The sequence below is a fragment of the Heloderma suspectum genome, chromosome 2, assembly GCF_057233095.1.
Source record: "Heloderma suspectum isolate Gila_16-S chromosome 2, 16-S_ref, whole genome shotgun sequence".
Taxonomy (NCBI): domain Eukaryota; kingdom Metazoa; phylum Chordata; class Lepidosauria; order Squamata; family Helodermatidae; genus Heloderma; species Heloderma suspectum.
This window is the reverse complement of record NC_139459.1, coordinates 370,273,273-370,296,713: the sequence shown is the minus strand read 5'-3', so window position 1 is coordinate 370,296,713 and position 23,441 is coordinate 370,273,273. Positions and strand designations below refer to the sequence as shown.

At 46.5% G+C, this 23,441-nt stretch overlaps 1 protein-coding gene across 9 annotated transcripts; it reads right to left on the bottom strand.

Annotated features, from left to right (window-relative positions):
* Nucleotides 1-696: 696 nt before the first annotated feature.
* On the bottom strand, nt 697-19,256 carry LOC146356042 (zinc finger protein 250-like). 9 transcript variants are annotated; one of them, XM_084831845.1, is made up of 6 exons: nt 16,298-16,425; nt 12,994-13,601; nt 5,229-5,436; nt 3,877-4,033; nt 3,651-3,763; nt 703-1,425 (listed from the first exon to the last, which is right to left on the bottom strand). In XM_084831845.1, exons 3-6 carry the CDS (start codon nt 5,415-5,417, stop codon nt 1,369-1,371), a joined length of 516 nt encoding a protein of 171 aa, XP_084687971.1. In that variant the 5' UTR covers nt 5,418-5,436; nt 12,994-13,601; nt 16,298-16,425; the 3' UTR covers nt 703-1,368. The 9 variants fall into 9 exon arrangements, with proteins under 9 accessions (XP_084687968.1, XP_084687971.1, XP_084687975.1 ...); XM_084831842.1 differs by lacking the exons at nt 12,994-13,601; nt 16,298-16,425 and adding an exon at nt 19,131-19,256 and having other exon boundaries at nt 697-1,425; XM_084831849.1 differs by lacking the exons at nt 12,994-13,601; nt 16,298-16,425 and adding an exon at nt 19,131-19,256 and having other exon boundaries at nt 703-1,422.
* Between the last annotated feature and the right edge of the window lie 4,185 nt (nt 19,257-23,441).

The window sequence follows — 23,441 nt, the reverse complement described above, 5'->3', positions numbered from 1 at the left end:
TCTGCTTCCAGATTCTTTGTGGGATTAAGATCATCTCTTTCTCTGCCTTTCTACACAACCACTAGGTGGCGCTGTGGTATAGCAGAATTGCACAACTACTCCAAGGTTTTATGCTGCCATTCACAGATATACCAGACTTTCCTCATTAGAAACACACACACACCACTAAAATGGTTACACAGCACGGGAGAAGTCCCGGAAGATAACGATGTCGTGTAAAGCACCCGCAAACTACTGTGAGTAAAGAATCACCAGCGCACAACAAATGCCTTGTGTGGAAAGGGTCTAAGACCCATGAGCTTTAAGAGCTTAAAAGAGCTTTAAGAGCTTTAAGACTCATGGGCTTTAAGAGCTTTTTAGAGCCTTAAGAGCTTTAAGACACATGGACTTTAAGAGTTTAGAGCTTAAAGGCCCTAAGACCCATGACCCAAATATTTATTTATTTACAATATTTATATACCGCTCCTCATCAGAAGATTTCGGAGCGGTGAACAACATGATAAGAATAAAACAATGGTTAAAAGAGTTTAAAAAGTTAAAACATTTTTAAAAAGACAAATCCCAACGAAATGGGATGCCTGCTCCTTGCAGATGAAATGCCTGCTCCTTGCAAATGCCTGCTCCTTGCAGATGAAAACTTCTAGAACTGGTTTGTTGATATGGATCAACCCAGCTGCCATTTTTATATATTAATTTTTTATTGTAAATTCCAACAGAACAAAGAAAAACAAAACTATGAAAGAAAGAAAGAAAGAAAGAAAGAGAAAGAAAGAAAGAAAGAAAGATTATCACAGTTAGTAAAATTTCCCACACACATGTATAGGGTTTTCCTCCTGCACGGATTCTCTGGTGTCCAACAAGATTTGCTTTATGAACAAATCTGCACTCCAAGCATGCATGAGGTTTTCTTTCTGTACGGGTTCTCTGATGACTTACAAGTTTTGAATGTTGACCAAAAGAGTTGCCAGATTCTGAACATTTGTAGGGCCTCACTCCTTTGTGGAGACTCTTCCTTTGTAGAAAAAAAGATTTCCCAACCACCAAGCATTTATGAGGTTTCTTCCTTGTGTGGACTTTCTGGTGTCTACAAAGTTTTTATTTATTGTAAAAATATATACCACACTTCAAGCAGTTACGAGGTTTCTCTCCTGTATGGACCCACTAGTGGTCTGTAAGTTGTTGTTTCTGGGCAAAACCTTTGCTGCATATCAAGCATATATATGGTTTTTCTCTTGTGGGAATTCTCTGTGTATATGAAGGTGTGATTTATACAAAAAACATTTCCCACAATCTAAACGTGTACAAATTTCTTTCCTGTGTGGGTCTTCTTTCCTTTGGATACTTTCTGACATTTGTCACAAGGCCATTCTAGAACAAAACATTGACTTCTCTCCAGGCAGGAGTATTTTTTCCTGGTGTCACCTGCTGGGAAAGAAAAATAGCAAACAGGTTTCACTCCTGAGTCCAGTAAGAAGGAACCTCAGAAAGCAGATTAGGAGAGAACAGGGAATCAGAAGAATGGTGGGCTGTGTTGCCATGTCCACGTTTCTCTCAAATTACAAGAAAGGGAACTTTGGCAGAACATTAGGAAGAACTTCCTGGAGATGCAAGCTGTCTGAGAGTGGAAACAGATAGACTGCCTTGGGAGGCGATGGGCGACATTAGATATTTTTGAGCAGAGCCTAGATGGCCACCTATATGGGATGGAATAGTTACCGATTTCCTGCATCAGCATGGGTTGGTGGACCAGATGATATTTGAGGTCCCCTTCTAACTCTATAAGGGCACAATCCTATGTGACCTACAGTTTCTTGCATGCCCCAGCCAGCCATGCTGGCTGGGGCATGCTGGGAATTTTAGGATTTTTTTGTGTAAACATGTATAGGATTGCACCCTGAGTCGATGAGTCCCAAACCTTACTTTTATTCTTTCAGGGGTGACCTGGAATTGTATGAAGGGGGCATTTTTTGTAAACCAGTTGGCTTCCTGCTAAATGTCCCTTTGGTGACCTCCGATGCCCGATCTTATGCACAATATGGAATCTACTGCTGCTATTCTGCATCCCTTTCACAACTCTCACTGCATTTCCTTGCAATCTCTAGTTTAAGACATTGCGCAGCATGATGTCATCATGCTGTACCAATGACGGGAGGCAGGGGTGCAGCAACACGCACCTCACAATGGCATAACCTTGCCTGTGTTGTGCTGAATGAGATCCATCCAAATAGCTAAGAGTCCTAAGGGCCTAGATAGAACTCCATGTTCAGAGGCAATCATCCCCTCCATTTCTGGTGTTCCGAGGTGAGTGCCGATGCTTTATGTAGCTGAAAGGGCACCATCCACACACAAAAGGTAGGAATCAGCAGGCCTCGGGGAACTGATTTGCAGAAGTACCCCCAAATCCCCTCCCCAAAGAGGAGAAAAACAAACCCTAAACAGCTCAGAGTGTACTGAGCTGGAATTCTGACTACTGGATGGATTAGTGGGGGGATGAACGGACTGGCTGGAATCCTGAACTCACCTCTGAAATGTTTGTCGCAGGTCCCACTTGTAGGCCTCAAACAGCAGTTGCTGCGAAGCAGGTTTTGGAGGGCCCTTGGGCAAGACACCATCCATGTGCTGCTCCCGCAGTGAGTCCACGTTCTCCCCTCTATTGTCAGCACCTGCTGTTCCTCCTCCTCCCAGCTGTGGTTGGAGAAGACTGTGCTAGAGTGTCAGCTATGACGCTTCCTGGGTGACTGTCTCTTTCAGTCTAACCTTCCTCACACGGTTGTTGTGAAAATAACAGAGGGGGGAGAACCACACACATCTCCCTGCCCCGCCCCGAGCTCCGTGGAGGAAAGGTGGTAAATGGAATGCCAAATGAGAGCCAGTGTGGTGTAGTGGTCACAGTGTTGGACTGGGACGCGGGAGATCCGGGCTCTAGTCCCCCCTCGGCCATGGAAGCTCACTGGGTGACTTGGGGCCACTCACAGACTCTCAGCCCAACCCACCTCACAGGGTTGTTGTTGTGAGGATAAAATGGAGAGGAGGAGGATAATGTACGCCGCCTTGGGTTCCTTGGAGGAAAAAAGGCGGGGCAGAAATGTAATTTTAAAAATGTAACAGCATCTGGGATTATTTTAGAAAAAGCATGAGTGAGGGGAGACACAATAGAGGTGTACAAATTATGTACGGATGGGGAGACATTTTCTCCCTCTGTCATAATGCTAGAGCCCAAAGGGGCCACCCCATGAAGCTAATTGGTGGGAGATTCAGGGCAGATCAAAGGACGGACTTCTTCACACAGCACGGAGTTAAACTCTGGAATTCCACAAGATATAGTAGAGATGGCCACCAATTTGGGGACTGGGCAAATTCATGGAGGGTTAGGCTATCAATGGCTACTAGTCCCGCTGCCTATATGCCCCCTCCAGTATTGGAGGCACTGTGCCTGTGTACGCCAGTTGCTGGGGAACGTGGGCGGGAGGGCGCTGTGGCACTCCTCTCCTGCTTGTGTGCTTCCTGTGGGCAGCTGGTCGGCCACTGTGCGAACAGAATGCTGGACTGGACGGACCCTTGGTCTGATCCAACATGGCTCTTTTTGTGTTCTTATGTTCTTAACGTAAATCAGTGAGGTTATTTTCATCTAGCTTGCCCTGACCCCTTACCCAATTGGTGTTAGCGGCTTCAATTTCAGCTGATCCTAGGGGATCTGGCACCCATGGGTCCTCCCAGCGCTCCAGCCAGGAGATGAGATCAGGCTTGTGGGCCGGAGATTCTTCTTAGGATAAGAGGAGAAGACAAGGAAATGGTCAGAAGAAATTCAGTCCCTGACAGACACCCATCCGAGGCCCTCTCGAAAAACCTGAAGGAGAATTCACCAGCTTTACCCACCCCTGTCTGTTGAGGAAGGAAGATCCTGATCCAAAGACACCACATTCCCATAATTCTCCAGCATGACTTTCCTGTACATAAAACTTTGCTCCGGATGCAGCAGGGCCCATTCGGACCTGGTGAAATAGACAGCCACATCTTCAAAGGTCACTGGACCCTGCAAGAACAACATCTCTTTATTTGTACCTCCTTTACCCCCCAGCCCTTACTGCCAAAGCCTCAAAGCAGGCCGTGATAATGTTGGGAAAAGAATAACATACCAAAGAGCAGAAATAAAAGAGCAAAGGAAGTAGCAGATGAAATAGTTAGGACTAGCTGCTAATATTCTGATATTTTTCATATTTTTGCCCCTGCCTTTTGCGTTTGGCCCCGCTCACCACTGGAATGTGCCCCCCTCTTCCCCCATGGGTTTCTCTGAAATTGAATTCAGCTCTCAGACTAAAAGAGTCAGTGGAGGCCGGTGGCTCTGGTGTCAGTGGGGCAGTGAATCTGCTCCAGGTTTCATTCAGAACCAGTCAGAACTCTAAAGGAACATTCCAAGCTCTAAAGGAGCTATCCAAGGTGCTTGGATAGCTCCTTTAGAGCTTGGAATGTTCCTTTAGAGTTCTGACTGGTTCTGAATGAAACCTGGAGCAGATTCACTGCCCCACTGACACCAGAGTGACCAGCCTCCATCTGAAAGAGGTACCCCACTCCACAGTAGGGCAATGACTGTGGGAACGGGGCCTGGATCAGATCCCCATGTGGCCATGACACTCATACTAGCCACTCGGGCTGGTAACTTTCCCTCAGTCTTACATACCTCACAGGGTTGTTATGAGGATATAGGGGGAAGGAAAAACTGTGTTTGCTGCCCTCACCTTCTTGGAAGAAAGGCAGGATAAAAATGTAATTAAAACCCACCAAAAATACAGTCGAGAGGGTTTGAGACATTACAAGCCACAAGGGTAACTGTAACAACACACTGTGGTCTGGAGTGCTCTTGTCTAGTGCTCCAGTCAGTGAACCTTGCCTCTTCCACATTATCCCTCCTCATACCCAGTGCCAGCTCAAGGTTTTGGAGGCTCTTGGACAAGACATCCTCAGAGGGTGTAAGGTCCAGCTCCAGGAAGAGGGCCTCTGAGGGTGACTTTCTGAGATGCAAAAGCCAATGAGCTATTATACTGATGGATATTTTCTTGGAAATTCTTTGCAACATCAGTGGATCCCATGTAAAGTCATTCCAGTTGCAAGGGAAACAGCTTCGACTTGCGTGGTCCATCTAGTATTACTTTCCCTTTTTGGCAGGACTCCAAGAATCCATCTCCAACTTTTTTACTGGTGAAGTGGAGGGCACCACAGTACTGACATACCTGTTTCATCTCGCCCACAGAATATACAGGAGTGTCATCTTCGATTGGGTAGTTCCTGCCAGCAAACAACAATCGTAATCGCGTTAGTGTCCGGTGACGTCTGGTCCGCTCCCGCTGCTGCTTGCGTTCAGTTCGGTAACTGATGGGTCCTCGGGATCCTCTGGGCCTTCCTCTTCCTCTGGTGCTCATGTTTTTTCACAGGTGAAAACTGGGGGGGAAATTGAGCAAATTGAGCAAAATTGGTGTGGTACACAAAACCAGCTCTGAACGTGTGTTTTTTTCCCCTCCAAAAGTGAAAACAAAACAAAAATGAGCCAAATCAGTCTGGTACACAAATGAACCAGCTGGAGCAATGGGAGGAAACAAAACAAAAATTAGCTTAATCAGTCTGATACACAAAACCAGCACTGAATTCTGTTTTTTCAGTGGTACTTGATGACAAATCAGGCACTGTTTGATATGTTCTTTTTAAAAAGATCATTTAGCATTTCTTTAAGTTTCACATGATGTCAGATCAGGAACTGTTTGTTGCAGAGCAAATAAACCGGCACTGAAGCATAGAGCAATAGGAGACTGTTTGTTGTGGAGCAAATAAACATACTGTATTGCTATTAAAGCTCAAGCTTTGAACTTTTTCAAAGTTTCTAAATTTTCTGCATGTCTATACTGCTCAAGCTTCAGGTTTGTTTTTTTAAAAAGAGCAAAATCAGTCTGGCAGATCTCTAGTCATAAGCATTACACTAATATATTCTTATATAGATTATTTATTTTATTTCTTGCATTTCTAAAATGCCCAATAGCCAAAGCTCTCTGGGAGGTTCACAGCCATTAAAACCATGAAATACAAGACAATAAAATACAGGATAAAAAATTAAGTTTAAAACTACAGTATAAAAATGAAAATTATAACCAAATAGAACCTAGCCACAGTACAAAGATTACAGTATACAGTACAAAAAATACAATACCAGATTAAAACAGAAACTGAAAAACTAAAATGCCTGGGAAAATAAAAAGGTCTTCACCTGGCACCAAAGTGACATACATGCACGCGCACGCATATATATGTCAGTGGTAAAACCTACTGTGGTTAATGAGTTATGGTTGAACTGAACACAGAAAAGCTGGGAAATCATTTTTCCAACCAAAACACCAGCCCCCTTCCAAACCACAACATGCCTTGGGCAAAGGGACCAAAAAAAGTAAAAAAAAAAAAAAGTTCAAAGCTTGAGCTTTAATAGCAATACAGTATGTTTTGCACATGTGTGGCAAGTGACAAAGGGCAGGGGCTCATCGGGATGTACACAGGACTGTTGGACCACAGGGCTCTGGAACCTATCAGTCAACAGCCTGCGTATTCAGACCTGTGAAATATTATGCATGCCAAGTCAGAGCTGCCCCCTCATTTCATGTGGATTAAGCATCTCTGGGTGTCTGCTTCTGCCGCCTTCTCTGCACTTGAAGATCAAGCTGCCTATAGCCCTATAGCAGTGAAGGGGTTATCAGCCTGAGTACTGGCTGGCAGAGAGGAAGTTGGGATAGAGAGAAAGCCAGCCACCAGCAGTACAAGGGTTAACAGTTTGACACACACACACACACACACACACACACCCCCCGCCCACTGGGCACTACCACCACTGCAAGGGTCAATAAGCCCTACAGCCTATACCTCTTGTCCCTGTCCCTGTCTCTTCCCCCAGTTCTCCCAATCATGTGCCATCAGCAGAAGCTGCGAGCAGCATGCGGGATTGCAGGGGCAGTACTCCTTGTAGTAGCTAAGAGGCTTCAGCAACCGGTTGATACATCATAGCTGAAAATTCATCCCCAGCTAATTACAAGCCACTGCAAATGTATCCTCAGCCACTGATTGCCTATTAACATCAAGGAGCCGATACCATTTGTAGCTAGTGACTGGAGGTGCCTGAAATAAACTCCTGCACTCCTGTAGGCAGGTAGAAATGGGGTGGAGGCTGGGGGGGCGTGTAAGTGTGCGCTGTTCGCCCTTGCCATGCTGCTGCAGCCCAAAGGGGGACAAACTGAACTTTTTGTTGCGCTGGGTGCTGGTTTTCCCCTCTCGTCTACCCGGAATGCCATCCCAACTTCTCTGCCAGCCAGCACTCAAGCTATTATCCCCGTCACTGCTGACAGTGGCACAGGGTATGTGTGTGTGGGGTGGAACAAGTGGGAAGTGGGGTATGGGGTGGAGGCTGCAGGTGCCACGCTGTTAACCCCTACACTGCTGGCTTTTCCTCAGCTGTTTTCACTCAGGCATGAGGGAGCAACTCTGACTTGGCACGCATAATATCTCACAGGGCCGAGCACCCAGGCTGTTGACTGATAGGACTAAACAAAACAGGAGATTTCTCCCAGCCCCTTAGAAATAAAGCAACAAAGCAACTGGTCTGGGTATACCGGTGATAGTAAATACAACTGGAACAAAATTTAATAAAGACTTTTTATCTATATACTTAACAACATACACATAAAGACAATAAGGAAGAATACACTGTTATTGTGCTGTAAAAAAGATATACATCAAATGAATTAAAGAGAATACAGTGTTGTTGTGTTATAAAAACCTAACCATCCCAAAAATGACCAATGCCAAATAAACCAAAGGCTTTTCAACGTACAGCTCAGCAATCCAGTGCTAAGTATTGTTGTTGTTCAGTCGTTAAGTCGGGTCCGACTCTTCGTGACCCCATGGACCATAGCACGCCAGGCCTTCCTGTCTTCTGCTCTCTCCCAGAGTGTGCTCAAATTCATATTCATTGCAATGGTGATGCTATCCAGCCATCTCATCCTCTGCCGTCCCCTTCTCCTTTTGCCTTCGATCTTTCCCAGCACAGGGTCTTTTCCAGTGACTTTTCTCTTCGCATTAGGTGGCCAAAATATTTGAGCTTCAGCTTCAGTATCTATCCTTCCAATGAGCAGTCAGGGTTGATTGCCTTTACGATGGACTGATTTGACCTTCTTGCAGTCCAGGGGACTCGTAAGAGTCTTCTCCAGCACCACAGTTCGAAAGCATCCATTCTTCGGCGCTCAGCCTTCCTTATAGTCCAGCTCTCGCAGCCATACGTTGCTACTGGGAAAACCATAGCTTTGATTATACGAATCTTTGTCAGCAAGGTGATGTCTCTGCTTCTTACTATGCTGTCTAGGTTTGCCATAGCTTTCCTCCCAAGGAGCAAGCGTCTTTTAATTTCATGGCTACAGTCACCGTCTGCGGTGATCTTGGAGCCCAAGAAAGTAAAATCTGTCACTGCCTCCATTTCTTCCCCTTCCATATGCCAGGAAGTGATGGGGCCAGATGCCATGATCTTAGTTTTTTTAATGTTAAGTTTCAAACCAGCTTTTGCACTCTCCACTTTCACCCTCAACAGGAGGCTCTTTAGATCCTCTTCACTTTCTGCCATTAGGATGGTATCGTCTGCGTCTCTGAGGTTGTTGATAATTCTCCCGGCAATCTTAATTCCGACCTGTGAGTCATCCAACCCGGCCTTTCTCATGATGTACTCTGCATATAAGTTAAATAAGCAGGGCAACAATATACAGCCTTGTCGTACTCCTTTCCCAATTTTGAACCAATCGGTTGTTCCATGTCTGATTCTTACTGATGTTTCTTGACCCTCGTACAGGTTTCTCAGGAGACAAGTAAGGTGGTCTGGTACTCCCATTTCTTTCAGAATTTGCCACAGTTTGTTGTGATCCACACAATCAAAGGCTTTAGCGTAGTCAATGAAGCAGAAATAGACGTTTTTCTGGAATTCTCTTGCTTTCTCCATGATCCAGTGAATGTTGGCGATTTGATCTCTAGCTCCTGTGCCTCTTCGAAACCCAGCTTGTACTTCTTGGTTCACATACTGCTGAAGCTTAGCTTGTAGGATTTTGAGCATAACCTTGCTGGCATGTGAAATGAGCACAATTGTGCAGTAGTTTGAACACTCTTTGGCATTGCCCTTCTTTGGAATTGGAATGTAAACTGACCTTTTCCAGTCCTGTGGCCACTGTTGAGTGTTCCAAATTTGTTGGCATATTGAATGCAGCGCTTTAACAGCATCATCTTTTAGGATTTTAAATAGCTCAGCTGGAATACTGTCATCTCCGCTAGCTTTATTGTTAGTAATGCTTCCTAAGGCCCACTTGACTTCACTCTCTAGGACGTCCGGCTCAAGTTCAGTGACCGCGCTATCATGGCTATCAGGGACATTCAGATCTTTCCTGTATAGCTCTTCTGTGTATTCTTTCCACCTCTTCTTAAACTCATCTGCTTCTGTTAGGTCCCTGCCTTCTTTGTCCTTTATCATGCCCGTCTTTGCACAAAATGTTCCCTTGATATCTCCGATTTTCTTGAAAAGATCTCTAGTCTTTCCCATTCCGTTGTTTTCCTTGATTTCTTTGCATTGTTCATTTAAGAAGGCCTTCTTGTCTCTCCTTGCTATTATCTGGAAATCTGCATTCAGTTGGATATATCTTCCCCTTTCTCCCTTGCTTTTCGCTTCCCTTCTTTCCTCAGCTACTTGTAAAGCCTCATCAGACAGCCACTTGGCTTTCTTGCATTTCTTTTTCTTTGGGATGGATTGAGTTGCTGCCTCCTGAACAATGTTACGGACCTCCGTCCATAGTTCCTCAGGCACTCTATCAGGTCTAATGCCTTAAATCTATTCCTCACCTCCACTGTATATTCATAAGGGATATGATTTAGGTCATACCTGAATGGTTTAGTGGTTTTCCCTACTAAATTCAATCTTGCCATCTCCCTACTGTTCAATCTTGCCATCTCACGTTTGACCACCTCCAGCTTACCTTGATTCATTGATCTTACATTCCAGGTTCATAAACAATATTGCTCATCTTCCGGCATCATCTCTTTTAGCCTTGTGAGACGTCCCATGGGGTTTTCTTGGCAAGAATACTGGAGTGGGTTGCCATTTCCTTCTCCAGTGCACCACATTTTGTCAGAACTCTCCGCCATGACCTGTCCGTCTTGGGTGGCCCTGCACGGCATAGCTTATGGCTTCACTGAGTTACACAAGCCCCTTCGCCACAACAAGGCAGTGATCCATGAAGGGGCGTTCTAAGTATACGGTCTAGTAAATAAGAGGTATGCCCTAAAATAAACACACACATATATAGAAACACACTGTACATCAGACATACAGCACAATTATCGGTATAGGCCACTGCAGTATTTAGACTTGAGAATACACAAACAGTATTGTGTTATAAAATCCTTTAACTATTATTAAAAACTGCTACTTAAAACTATATAAAACTATAAAAAATATATTCGGGCACATTGTGGTTTGAAAGGGGACCGTCGTTATGGTTGGAAAAACGATCTCCCATCTTTTGTGTGTTCATTTCAACCAGAAGTCCCGAGCCACTGTGGGTTTTGCCTCCGATATCACACATTTTGTGAGGAAAGCTTTTAAGGCGCGCCCTCGGAGCCCCTCCTGCCTCCCCACAAGTATTGCAGCAGGATGTAAGAGCACAGAGGGCTGTGGAGACTCTGGTGCTCATCCACACTGGAGCGGTAAGAGGGATTTCCCCACATTTGGGGCACTTCTCCATTTTACGTGTCACGTGGAGTGTACAGTGGCTACGAACACTGGCAGGCTAGAAGCCTGGGGGCAGGAGAGTTGGGCACAAGCAGTGGTCAGAAGAAGTCTGTGGTGGGCAGGAGTGGACCGTGGCAGCTGGGCATGAGGAGTCCCCAGCTTCCCAGCCCTTTCCAGTGTCTGGCTACCAGCATGCTGGACGTGGCAGGAGGACGCATCTGCTGTGACTCCCACTGGACTCCCAGGCACCAGCCACAGCGCAGGCAGCCGGAGAAGCTTCAGGTCTGAGAGCAGGGAGGTTGGGCAAACGTGGCGGCCAAAGAAGACCGTCTCTTACGGGCAACCAAAGACCTTTCAGAAGCCTGGTCTGTGACTAGCGTGTTTTACAGTGTTATCATACTGATTAAAACCTGCCTGGCTGCTCTTCCCATGCCCTCTCCATGCAAAGCACCATACAACCGCCGTCTATTACTTCTCAGCCAGACACAGAGGGTGTGCGTCTTTTAAATGTGTCGGCAGTCACTTGAGTACAGATAGGTGGGTGTCATTGCACACTGGCCGGCACCCATCTGCTTCCTAGCAGCAGGTGACATAGTGGCCAGACGGGGCTGTTTGCCCAAGATGAAGTACTGCTGCCAGTGTGGTAAATAATGTGCCTCCAGTGCGCGGCTTGCTGCTTTTGAAGTTGCTTACGGGGATGTATTCTTTCTGGCCTGGAGTACCGATGCGACACAGCAACACAACGAAACAGGGGACACATCAGCTGGCGGCAATGTAGAGGGGACAGCCCCACCACCCTGTGTGTGCCTGTCCCCAAATGTTGCCGCCTAATACAAGTGACTGGCTGCACTTGCAGGTGCTGGGGGAAAACAGGTGAACAGGCACCACGGTTTGGGCTGGTGGACATTTGGGCGACAGGCAGATGTCTGCCCTCAGGCTGCGTTGCATTGGATGAGTGGATCCACAGTGCAGCCGTGGCTTTTCTGAGCTCCCACCAAGGCCAGGGAGAACCGGGGAGCCTGCTGCTGCTCAGGCCGAGAAAACTGTTGTTGGCCAAAGCGCTTGTCCGCCTAAAGTTGGTCGATGACAGTCCTGCTGATGCTTTGTTTGCCAAAGCAGCAGTCATTGCCCCACGGCTCTGCAGTAGAGGCGACGGAGAAGGAATGAGGAAAGGTAGGGACACGTCCACATTGCCTGAAGGACGGAATTGCTGCAGCACTCAACTGCAGCTCTATTGGAGAAGACAGGCCCGCCGACAGTTCCAGAGGGGGCCTGACTGTGTCTTTCCACAGGCTTTGTGCCAGCTACATTTGCAGTACGGAAAGTTCTACACAAAGGCCCACGTGTGGTCTCACTGTGCTTGGCTGCTCGCAAGGAAGGAGGGCATGAGGGGCTGCTGCGCTGCCTCACGGAGACTGGCAGCGGCACGGCAGGATGCGAACCAAGATGGGAGCGCCCTCTTGACTTCCATCCTGCCGCTGCCGAGCAACCCTGCCTCCCTCTGCCGGTGCCATGGCACTCCCCTCTCAGCTCCCATCCTGGTACTGTTGCACTGCTGTCCTCCTGCCATTTTATTTTGCGTCCGTTGGGATCTGCAAACGGCTCTTTCTCCACATCTCTGGGCTGGATGGAGAGAGCGCCCTCGGCTGGAGACCCTCCCCAAGTCAGAACGGACAGTCGTGGCCTAGATCACTGGTGCACGAACCTTTCGGCCCTGAGGGCGCACCAGGCGGTGCCGGGGGCCACACACACCAACACCCCAGCCTGGGGTTTCTCTTGCCGGCGCTAGCAAGGGGATCCTTCCTTATCCCCCATCTCTCCTCAGAGATCGGAGAAAAGGGAAGGGCTTCTCTGGGTGGCGCTGGCACGGCAAACCCCAGGCAGTGCTGCCACAGCGGTGCACACGGGGGGGGGGGTGTCTCGTGGGCCGCCAGAAATGGTTGCCCGTGTTGCACCCCTGCGCTAGATGGACTACTGGTCTGTCCTGGGATGGTTTCCTCTATTTCCCCTGAAGCATCAGAGTGGGGGAAGCAATGAAATCTTGCCCATCCCCAGCGAACTATTGACTCTGTCCTGGTTCTAAAGACTTTACATAACGTTGATAAGGTGGATTTTTTTCTGAAATGCTCTCCCCTTGATTTCGCCCACCGCAGAATGGCATAGTAACCCTATGGGGCTGTTTGCCCAAGATGAAATACTACTACCAGTGTGGTAGATAATGTGCCTCCAATGCACAGCCTGTTGCTCTTAAAGTTGCTTTCAGGGATGCGTCCTTTCCAGCGTGGAGCATTGAGGCGACATGACAACACAACAAAATAAGGAGACACATCAGCTGGCAGCAATGTAGAGAGGTCAGCCCCACCACCCTGTGTGCGCCTATCCCCAAAAGACGCCGCCTGATAGAAGTGTTGTTGTTGTTCAGTCATTCAGTCGTGTCCGACTCTTCATGACCCCATGGACCACAGCACGCCAGGCCTGCCTGTCCTGCGCTCTCTCCCGGAGCGTGCTGAAGTCCATATTCATTGCATCGGTGATGCTATCTAGCCATCTCATCCTCTGCCGTCTCCTGCTCCTTTTGCCTTCAATCTTTCCCAGCATCAGGGTCTTTTCCAGAGAGTTTTCTCTTCGCATTAGGTGGCCAAAATATTTGAGCTTCAGCTTCAGTATCTGTCCTTCCAATGAGCACTCAGGGTTGATTTCCTTTAGGATGGACTGATTTGACCTCCTTGCAATCCAGGGGTGTCGTAAGAGTCTTCTCCAGCACCACAGTTCGAAAGCATCAATTCTTTGGCGCTCAGCCTTCCTTATAGTTCTGACAAAATATAAAATATTTTTATATTAATAAAATATTAATAAAATAAAATATAAAACAGTAAGCTGGACTATAAGGAAGGCTGAGCGCCGAAGAATTGATGCTTTCGAACTGTGGTGCTGGAGAAGACTCTTACAAGTCCCCTGGACTGCAAGGAGGTCAAATCAGTCCATCCTAAAGGAAATCAACCCTGAGTGCTCATTGGAAGGACAGATAATGAAGCTGAAGCTCCAATATTTTGGCCACCTAATGCGAAGAGAAAACTCCCTGGAAAAGACCCTGATGCTGGGAAAGACTGAAGGCAAAAGGAGAAGGGGACGGCAGAGGATGAGATGGCTAGATATCATCACGGATGCAATGAATATGAACTTGAGCACGCTCCGGGAGACAGCGCAGGACAGGAAGGCCTGGCGTGCTATCGTCCATGGGGTCACGAAGAGTCGGACACGACTGAACGACTGAACAACAACAACTTCCTTATAGTCCAGCTCTCACAGCCATACGTTGCTACTGGGAAAAGCATAGCTTTGATTATACAGACCTTTGTCAGCAAGGTGATGTCTCTGCTTCTTACTATGCTGTCTAGGTTGGCCATAGCTTTCCTCCCAAGGAGCAAGCGTCTTTTAATTTCATGGCTACAGTCACCGTCTGCGGTGATCTCGGAGCCCAAGAAAGTAAAATCTGTCACTGCTTCCATTTCTTCCCCTTCTATATGCCAGGAAGTGATAGGGCCAGATGCCATGATCTTAGTTTTTTTAATGTTGAGTTTCAAACCAGCTTTTGCACTCTCCTCTGGTGCTGGGGGAAAATAGGTGAACCCAGTAAACAAGCCAACTGACGTTTAACCTACACAGTCCCACCAAAACTCCATCTTTGGAAGGGCTACACTGAGTATTACGGACTACGGTTACCCAGTACTGTTGGAACTTTAACCTCAGTGGTTTCTTAAAAAAAGAACAGTCCACTGAGGTTTCTCTTAAAGGGGGAGAATTATATAAATAGAGATACACCAGCCCAGCCCACCCCCCGCACATGGGTTCGCTCAGAAGAATACCGTAATCACAACAGATTACACAACAGATCACCCAGAGCTCCAATCCCCCACTCCAGACACCAGCTTCCAGACACCCAGAGCCGATACGAACCCCCACCGTCACACGCAGGACCCCACCCCCTGCACAACCCCCCACCCCTGAGCCTCCTCCACAGGCATCACCCTGTAGACCCAGGCATGACCCCCTCGTAGGCCCCACCCAGCCTGGAGCCCCCCCACCTACACCCCTCCTGCACCCCCCCCAGCCCAGCACAAGTCCCCTGACTTCCACACCTCCTGCGCTTTCTGTTTCAGCCTTTTAAAAAACACATCAACTTTGGTGAACAAAAAATGTGACTCAACCACCCTTCTGCTGGGGCAGGGCACAGCCCCGGTAATTTCCCCTCCCTGCCTTGAACCGTGATTGATTGACCTGGGCCAAGCGGCTCCGCCATGGGGCTCCAGGGGGCCCCTTTAAGTCCCCCCCCCCGGCTGCATGCCAAAGCTCAACACAAATGTTCCGAAGCCTCCAACTGACCTCCCTCAATATAAACAAATGGGGCTTGCGGGGGAAGCTCATGTCTCCCCCAATCCTTGACCGATCTTGCTGGCTTTCAACCTTGCTGCTGGTTGGCCCACTCTCTTCCAGCCTGGCAAATTTGGTGGCTTTCCAGCCATATTTCGCGAGAGAGGCAGTCAGTCACGCCTTTTCACTCTTTTTTCTCAACTTTTCGCACTCAAAAAATATTTCTACCATAGCCTATGCGCTAGAAGGACTCCTCACAGACCTATATGTCAAAGGGCAACGCTAACTTAAGGTATTAGTTTACGGTATTAGTACTAGTGTACAAAGTCCTAAACAACTTGGGACCAGGATACCTGAGAGAGTGCCTCCTTCCTTACCAACCTGTCCGGTCACTGAGGTCATCAGAGGTGGCTCTACATGGTGGTTCTACATGGACCTATGGCCCAATTGGAGTCCACCCGGAGAAGAGCCTTCAGCACGGTGGCCCCCTTCCTGTGGAACTCTCTGCCTTTAGAGGTCAGGCAGGCGCCAACATGGTGTTCCTTCCGGCACCTCCTGAAGACATTATTTCGAGAGGCCTTCCTTGCGTGACCAGCCGCGGTTTATTACATTCCACATTATTGGGATTTGTCTTTTCAAAAAATGTTTTCACTCTTTTAACTTGGTGTTTTATTCTTTTGCCTTGTTGTTCACCACTCCGAAATCTTCTGATGTGGAGCGGTATATAAATATTGTAATTAATTAATTAATTAATTAATAACTTCCATCCATGAGGCCCTACATGGGGGGAGCTAATCCTTTTTCCCGATAACATCCCATAATAAGCTTTGTTATGCACCAAACATAGCTAATCCGCTGGCAAATTACCACAGCTATCTATCTACATGCAAAATTTGGGGCAGATTGGACAAGGGGGAGCTTAGCTACGCCACAGAACATGACTTTTTGCCCCTGTGGGAAAAATGCACCAAATATCTATCTATCTATCTATATTAGATTTATTAGCCGCCCATCTGGCCGGCTACCCAGCCACTCTAGGCAGTGTACAATACTAATAACAAATTTACATAATCAACTGAACAAATCATAACAAAACAACACTGCTCTAAAAAACCCTAACCCACCCCAGATGCCCACCTGAACAGCTAAGTTTTTAAAGCCCGGCAGAAGCTCATCAAAGAAATAGTGTTGCCAGCCATAACTATGGGTGGTGCAGGGCCACCCACAATGTGCCCTTCCTGCACATTTCAGCACGCAGCCCCACATCAAACCTTTGGAAGTAAAATGAAACTGGAGGTCAGACTGAGCACTAAGCAGACGAGAGGAACAGGGAGTTTCCAAGTCTGCTTCGGCTGATAAGTGATTTCCTGCTACTGGGGAAACCATTCCCTCTATTTCTAGTGTCCAGGCTGTGGATGTTGCTTATGTAGCCCAAACGGCAAGGTCTGCAATATATATAAAAAATCTTTAGGGGAAAAAACCCTAAGGGGGAACCCAACTTCCCAATGAGGACTAAGGCCATCTCTCTGGGGAAGCTTTCCACCACTGGGGAGCCATCACTGAAAAGTCCCTCTCCTTAGTAGCTCCACGCCTCACCTCATTTGGCAGAGGCAGCCAGAGAATGGCCCCCACAAATGCAAATGAGGTGAGGCAGGTGGCTATTGAGGGAGGATTTCCTGATTTCATTATGGGCCATCCAACATTTTAATATGTATTTCATTTTAGTTTTGTATCAAAATCCTTTTCTGTGGTGGTGCCCAAATGAGGGAACTCTCCCTAAAAACGTTTGCCTGGCACCATTTTTGGAACTTTTTAGATGCTGGCCAGAGTCTGACATCGTGGTTCATACATATTGGTAAGCCATATGTGGTTTGTTGAAATCTAGCTGGTCGTTGTGTCCAAACGAAGGCCCACAAACAAATCCTGGCTTGTTAACCAGCTGCAAGCCACAAACAGAAGCCATGGCTTGTTGTTGGCTTAAGAAGTCTGGTTTGTTTAAACCATGGCTTGCCATGATGTCTGAACCTAAAACCATGGCTTATCCCTAGCCGTTTGCACCACTGTCTGCCCTGAATTGGAAGTGCCTGGTGAGAACAGCCTGCAAACAAAACCGCTGTGAAGGCTGGCAAAATAAGCAAGAGAAACAAACCAGAAAACAGGGAAAACAAGCCACAGGTTGTCAGCTCGTCTACAAGACTATTCATGGCTAAAGCAACAAACCATGGTTAATACAAACCATGGCTTAGGGTTACATGCAGCTGTTCTCTCATGCATTTAATGCAACTTGTCATTTTATTAAATAGCTGGCCTGCTGTGTTTTTTTTTCCCCCTCTCTCCCTCTCTCTGGTTTTACTGTTTGGATCTGAAGAGAAACCAGAGTATTTGATGCAAAGCTTTTTTGGGGGAGGGGGCAGTTGTTCAACATTTGGGGTGCCATATTAACATGTGATTTGGCTCTGAACCTTATGACCAGTCCTTCAGTATCACCTCTGAAAAGGAAACGGAAACGGTTTGCTTTGCATTTTCTTCGTATTTTTACTCCCTGGCTATGTTCCTCTGGATCAAAACCCACAAACAGCTTCCCAGAAACATCCTACCTCAACTGGTTGCACTGAAGCCCTTTTTCATCTCTTGGAAGGAGGATGGGATGATATGGGTTAAGGTGCCCATTTTGCACTCTGGTGGCAGGGGGCAAAATGGAGGGCAAAGCAGAGGAGGAACATTTCAGGAAAGAAAAAAAATCCTTTTTCAGTATCTCAAATTTCATTTCTCTCTGTTTCCGCTGTGAAAGGAGCCTGCGTATTTTGCCCAAGATGGAGACTTTTGATTGATTGATTGATTTTTTTCCAAGTAACAAATGTAACAAATCCAAATACACCACACATGAGTCAATCTACAGTCTTTCTGATCACTCAGGATCTCTATTTGGTACAAGCAAGATTATCTGATAAGGTTATCACTCATCATCCTAAGAGATCAGGCCATAGAGTTCCGTGTGTCTTAGGAGGTGGCTCTGTATTCTTCTCAATATTTGCAAATTCAATAAATGGATACCGTGTTCCATCAAAAGTGTCCATTTCTATTTCGCCCCCTTGTACCTGAGATGATTAGAGAGTTTCTCCATTAGTGGAAGCACCCAAATGGTCTGTCTCCATATGGTAAGAGAAAGTTCATTTGCTGATTTCCAGTTAGCAGTTATGACCAACCAGGAAAAAGTCAGGAGCTCTTTATGGCTTATTTGTGCATTAGAGTCCATCTAAAGAGATAGTCGTCCCAGTTTTGCAGGTAGTATTATATCTCGTTGTGTGACCTCACTGGCAAAGGCAAAGACCTGGACCCAAAACCTTTGCACCACTGGGCAATCCCATCACATATGCAGGAAGATGCCTCTGTGCCTTCACACCAAGACGGAGACACTTCTAAGTAAAGAGTTGGATTTTATATTTTCAAAAACGGAGGATCCACATTTTGCCTTTCTTCTTCCCAGCAGAGCTAGAGGCTGTTCCAGGTGAAACCTGAATCTATCACATCACCTGCTGGGGCCTTCTTTGAATCAAGTCTCCTTTCCACACCCCCTTTCCCACCCCCAAATCTGCTTTTTGTAACATCTTTCCTCATGAGGAGATCTGGAGGTCTTGAAAGCATGCACATTGGGGGGGGGGGCGGTCTTTTGGTTGGCCTAATGAAGGTATTACACTGATACGGATTTTGGAATTTTGCTTATGGCCAACAGGGATACCGTTGCTTTTGACATAATGCGCTTTCAGTCATGCATACTCACGCATGCTGTGCCTTCTCTCTGGGTCTCTCAGGGTGGGCTAGCAGACAACCCTCCCCTTCCAACCCTACTCCCTCTTGTCTCTACTCCAGCAATTTCCCATCTTCTGTTGCTGTGTCTCTCCCTTTACTCTGGAATCCCTCCCCCCCACATCACTCCTCCCTCGCCCCCAGTGCACCCCTTTGAACTCACAGCTGTCTCCTGTGCACCAGCCTGACCTTTCCTTGACTGAGAAATTCAGTCCAAAGCCAGCAAAAGAGAAGAGGAAAGGATGGGACGAGGAAGCAACTTTTCCTATAGTCTCCCCCATCCCCCAATACAAATCTCTACACCTCTCTAGGAATGACTGGGTTAGCCATAGAGTCAGGAAGGATTAAAAACCCACAACAGGCCATAGAGACAAATCAATCTTAAGAAAAACATCCCCTCAGTTTTTGGAAATGGAACTTCTCAGTTCTTTTGGAAGCAACGGAGAAATCTGGGATTTTAGTAGGGTTTTTTTTTTTTGTCTTCCTGTTATCTTATTCTCCTCTTTACTCAGTTTTTTAAATGCTTATTATTTTATTTATGTATTTATTTTATAACCTGCCCCTCTTCCAAAGAATAAAAATAAGAACAATATTTTTACTTATTTGTTACATTCATATCTCGCCTTTTCTTCAAGGAGCCAAAGATATGGCACACATGTTACTTCTCCTCCTCTTCTCCATTTTATCCTCACAACAACAACCCTGTGAGGTAGGTTAGGCAGAGAGTCAGTGACTGGCCCAAAGTCACCCAGTGAACTTCATGGCTGAGTGAGGACTTGAACCCAGGCCTCCCCAGTCCCAGTCCAGCACTCTAACCACTACACCACACTGACTATTATTATGACAATGATTTTAAATGCCTCACCAATGCCAATACAGTCCATGACCATGATGGCCATATTACAGGTTGATGCGTGTGGCAATTTGGCTGAGAGGATGGCTTTATCACACAGCCCTGCAATGCCGTCTGGTATGAATATTGCAGAAGGTGGGCGGGGGGAGAATCAGACCGAAAGAGTATACGACAACCCTGCAATGTAGTCTGCCTTGAATATTGCAGGTTAGAGGTTGAGCTGAGTCTGGTTTGGATTCTCAGTCAAAAGTCCCCCACATGAAACAGCCCTCTAAACTAGTTCAATTGTGCCCTCTGGTTCTTTCCCATCCCCATACCAACATTCAACTGCAAACAGAAGGCTTGTGCTCCACTGAGTTGCTTGGGCAGATGCTGCACTTATAAGACACAGTGTTTGGGGTTAGACTGAATGATCTCTTAAGGACCCCCCAAATCTCTGGCAGGTTCATAATGACAACCTACCAAAGGGCGCTGGCTGTAGCTTGTGCGCATGCTTGACGCTGGGCCAAAATGTATCCCACCAAGGTAAAGGTTATGCCTGACGCCATACATCCTGTTTACCTGACTGTATAAATGTGAGTGCTACTTGTTACTTGGGGCAACCAGTGCAACTTTGCTCATGTTGTGTCCACACATGTGTATTCTCCAATAAACACATGCTCCTATAAACCAGTTCGTGGGTCTTGTGGAGTTTTCTACATCATGGTTAACAACCCATAGTTAAAACATAATCCAGCATTCACATGTAACAACAACCCACGATTCAACAGCACACAATTTAACGACAACCCATACTCAACCCGTACTCTGAGTTGTCCTTACCTGAGAACCAGGCCCATGAGTCTGTTTGTGAAAAGAGATGGGGTCAAACTGGTTGGGCAAGATTAGCCAGGCAAATTCTCTACCATTATGGAGATTAGAGGGGTGGCTGTCCTCAGAGATGGGCAGAGATAGACTACTCTGGAGAGAGCGTATCTCTTCCCCCCTCCTTAAGGAATGTGCAAATTGAGTTTGGGGTGAGAACAACAGAGGCAAGCTGTGTGTGTGTGTGTGTGTGTGTGTTTGTGGGTGTGGGTGTAAATCAGTGTGTGGTGGATCTGGATATGAAAAGGAGATGGAGAGTGGATTTGCTCCATTTCACAGAATAGGCTAGTAAGTTTGGAAAGAGCCTGTAAGACCATCGAGTCCAGCCCCCTGCTCAATACAAGAGTCCAAGTCAAAGCATCCCTGACAGGTGGCCATCTAGTTTCATCTTGAATAAATCCAGTGTGGGAGAGCCCACCACCTCCCTAGGTCATGGGTTCCATTGTCGTATTGCTCTAACAGTCAGGATGTTTTTCCTGATGTTCAGCCAGGATCTGGCTTCCTGTAAGTTGAGCCCATTATGCCGTGTCCTACACTCTGGGATGATCGAGAAGAGATCCTGGCCTTCCTCTCTGTGACAACCTTTCAAGTACGTGAAGAGTACTTCACTATCCGATCTCCCCTCAGTCTTCTCTTCTCAAGGCTAAACATGCCCAGTTCTTTCAGTCTCTCCTCATAGGGCTTTGTTTCCAGGCTCCTGATCATCTTTGTTGCCCTCCTCTGAACCCTCTCCAGTTTGTCTGCATTCTTCTTAAAGTGTGGTACCCAGAACTGGACACAGTACTCCAGATGAGGCCTAACCAGTGCTGAGTAGAGGGGAACTAGTACTTCACGTGATTTGGAAGCTATACTTATATTAATGCAGCCCAAAATAGCATTTGCCTTTTTTGCAGCCACATCACATTGTTGGCTCATATTCAGCTTGTGATCTATAACAATTCCAAGATCCTTCTCACTTGTAGTATTGTTGAACCAAGTATCCCCAGTGTTGTAACTGTGCATTTGGTTTCTTATTCCTAGGTGCAGAACTTGGCATTTATCCCTGTTAAATTTCATTCTGTTGTTTTCTGCCCAGCGCTCCAGCCTATCAAGATCATTTTGAATTTTGTTTCTGTCTTCCAAAGTATTAGCTATCCCGCCCAATTTTGTGTCATCTACAAATTTGATCAGCATTCCCTGCACCTCCTCCTCCAAGTCATTAAGAAAAATGTTGAAGAGCACTGGGCCCAGGACTAAGCCCTGCAGTATCCCGCTTGATACCTCTCCCCAGTTTGAGAAGATCCCATTGATAAGCACTCTTTGAGTCCGATTCTGTAGCCAGCTGTGGATCCACCTGATAGTTGTTTCATCTAGCCCACTTTTAGCTAATTTGCTAATCAGGATATCATGGGGTACTTTGTCGAAAGCTTCACTGAAGTCAACGTATATTATGTCCACAGCATTCCCACAGTCCACAAGGGAGGTTACCTGATCAAAAAATGAGATCAGATTAGTCCAACGGGATTTGTTCTTGACAAATCCATGTTGGCTTCGAGTAATCACGGCATTGTTTTCAAGGTGCTTAGAGAAGGATTGCTTTATAATCTGCTCCAGAATTTTCCCAGGGATTGATGTCAGACTGACTGGTCTGTAGTTCCCAGGTTCCTCCTTTTTGCCCTTTTTGAAGATAGGGACATTAGCCCTCCTCCAGTCATCTGGCACTTCCCCCGTCCTCCATGATTTCTCAAAGAGAATAGACAGTGGTTCTGAGAGCAATTCTGCCAGTTCCTTTATTATTCTAGGGTGCAGTTCATCTGGCCCTGGAGATTTGAACTCATTCAAAGTAATTAGGTGTTCCTTGACCATATGCCTATCGATCTCAAGCTTCAATCCTGCCCCTTCAGCCTGGACTTCACTTTTGCCAAGGGGTCATAGACCCTCTTTTGGGAGAAGACTGAGCCAAAGTAGGAATTGAATACTTCTGCCTTTTCCTTGTCATATATCATTTTGCCATCCTTATTTAATAGTTGAACCACCATTTCTTTCCTCTGTCTTTTACGATGCATGTATCTGAAGAAAGCTCATTGGAAGGACAGATACTGAAGCTGAAGCTCAAATATTTTGGCTACCTAATGCGAAGAGAAAACTCACTGGAAAAGACCCTGATGCTTGAAAAGATTGAAGGCAAAAGGAGAAGGGGACGGCAGAGGATGAGATGGCTAGATAGCATCACCGATGCAATGAATATGAACCTCAGCACACTCCGGGAGAGAGCGGAGGACAGGAAGGCCTGGCGTGCTATGGTCCATGGGGTCACGAAGAGTTGGACATGACTTAATGACTGAACAACAACAATCTGAAGAAAGCCTTTTTGTTGCTTTTAGCATCCCTTGCCAACCTCAGCTCGTTCTCAGCTTTAGCTTTCCTGACGCCATCCCTGCAATTCTGTGCTACCTGCCTGTACTCTTCCTTTGTTGCTTGCCCTTCCTTCCACTTCCTATATATGTCCTTTTTTGTTTTCAGGTCACCTCTAAGCTTTTTGTGAAGCCACATTGGCTTCTTCTGTTGTCTTCCAGCTTTTTTCTTGTTGGAATTGTTTGCAATTGTGCCTTTAGAATTTCCTTTTTTAAAAACTCCCACCCATCTCGGACTCCTTTTCTCATTAGAAAGGCCATGGGACCTTACTTATCATTGTTCTGAGTTTATTAAAATAGGCTTTCCTAAAATCCAGGGTACACATTTGGCTACACTCTGCTTTTGTTTCCTTTAGAACCAAGA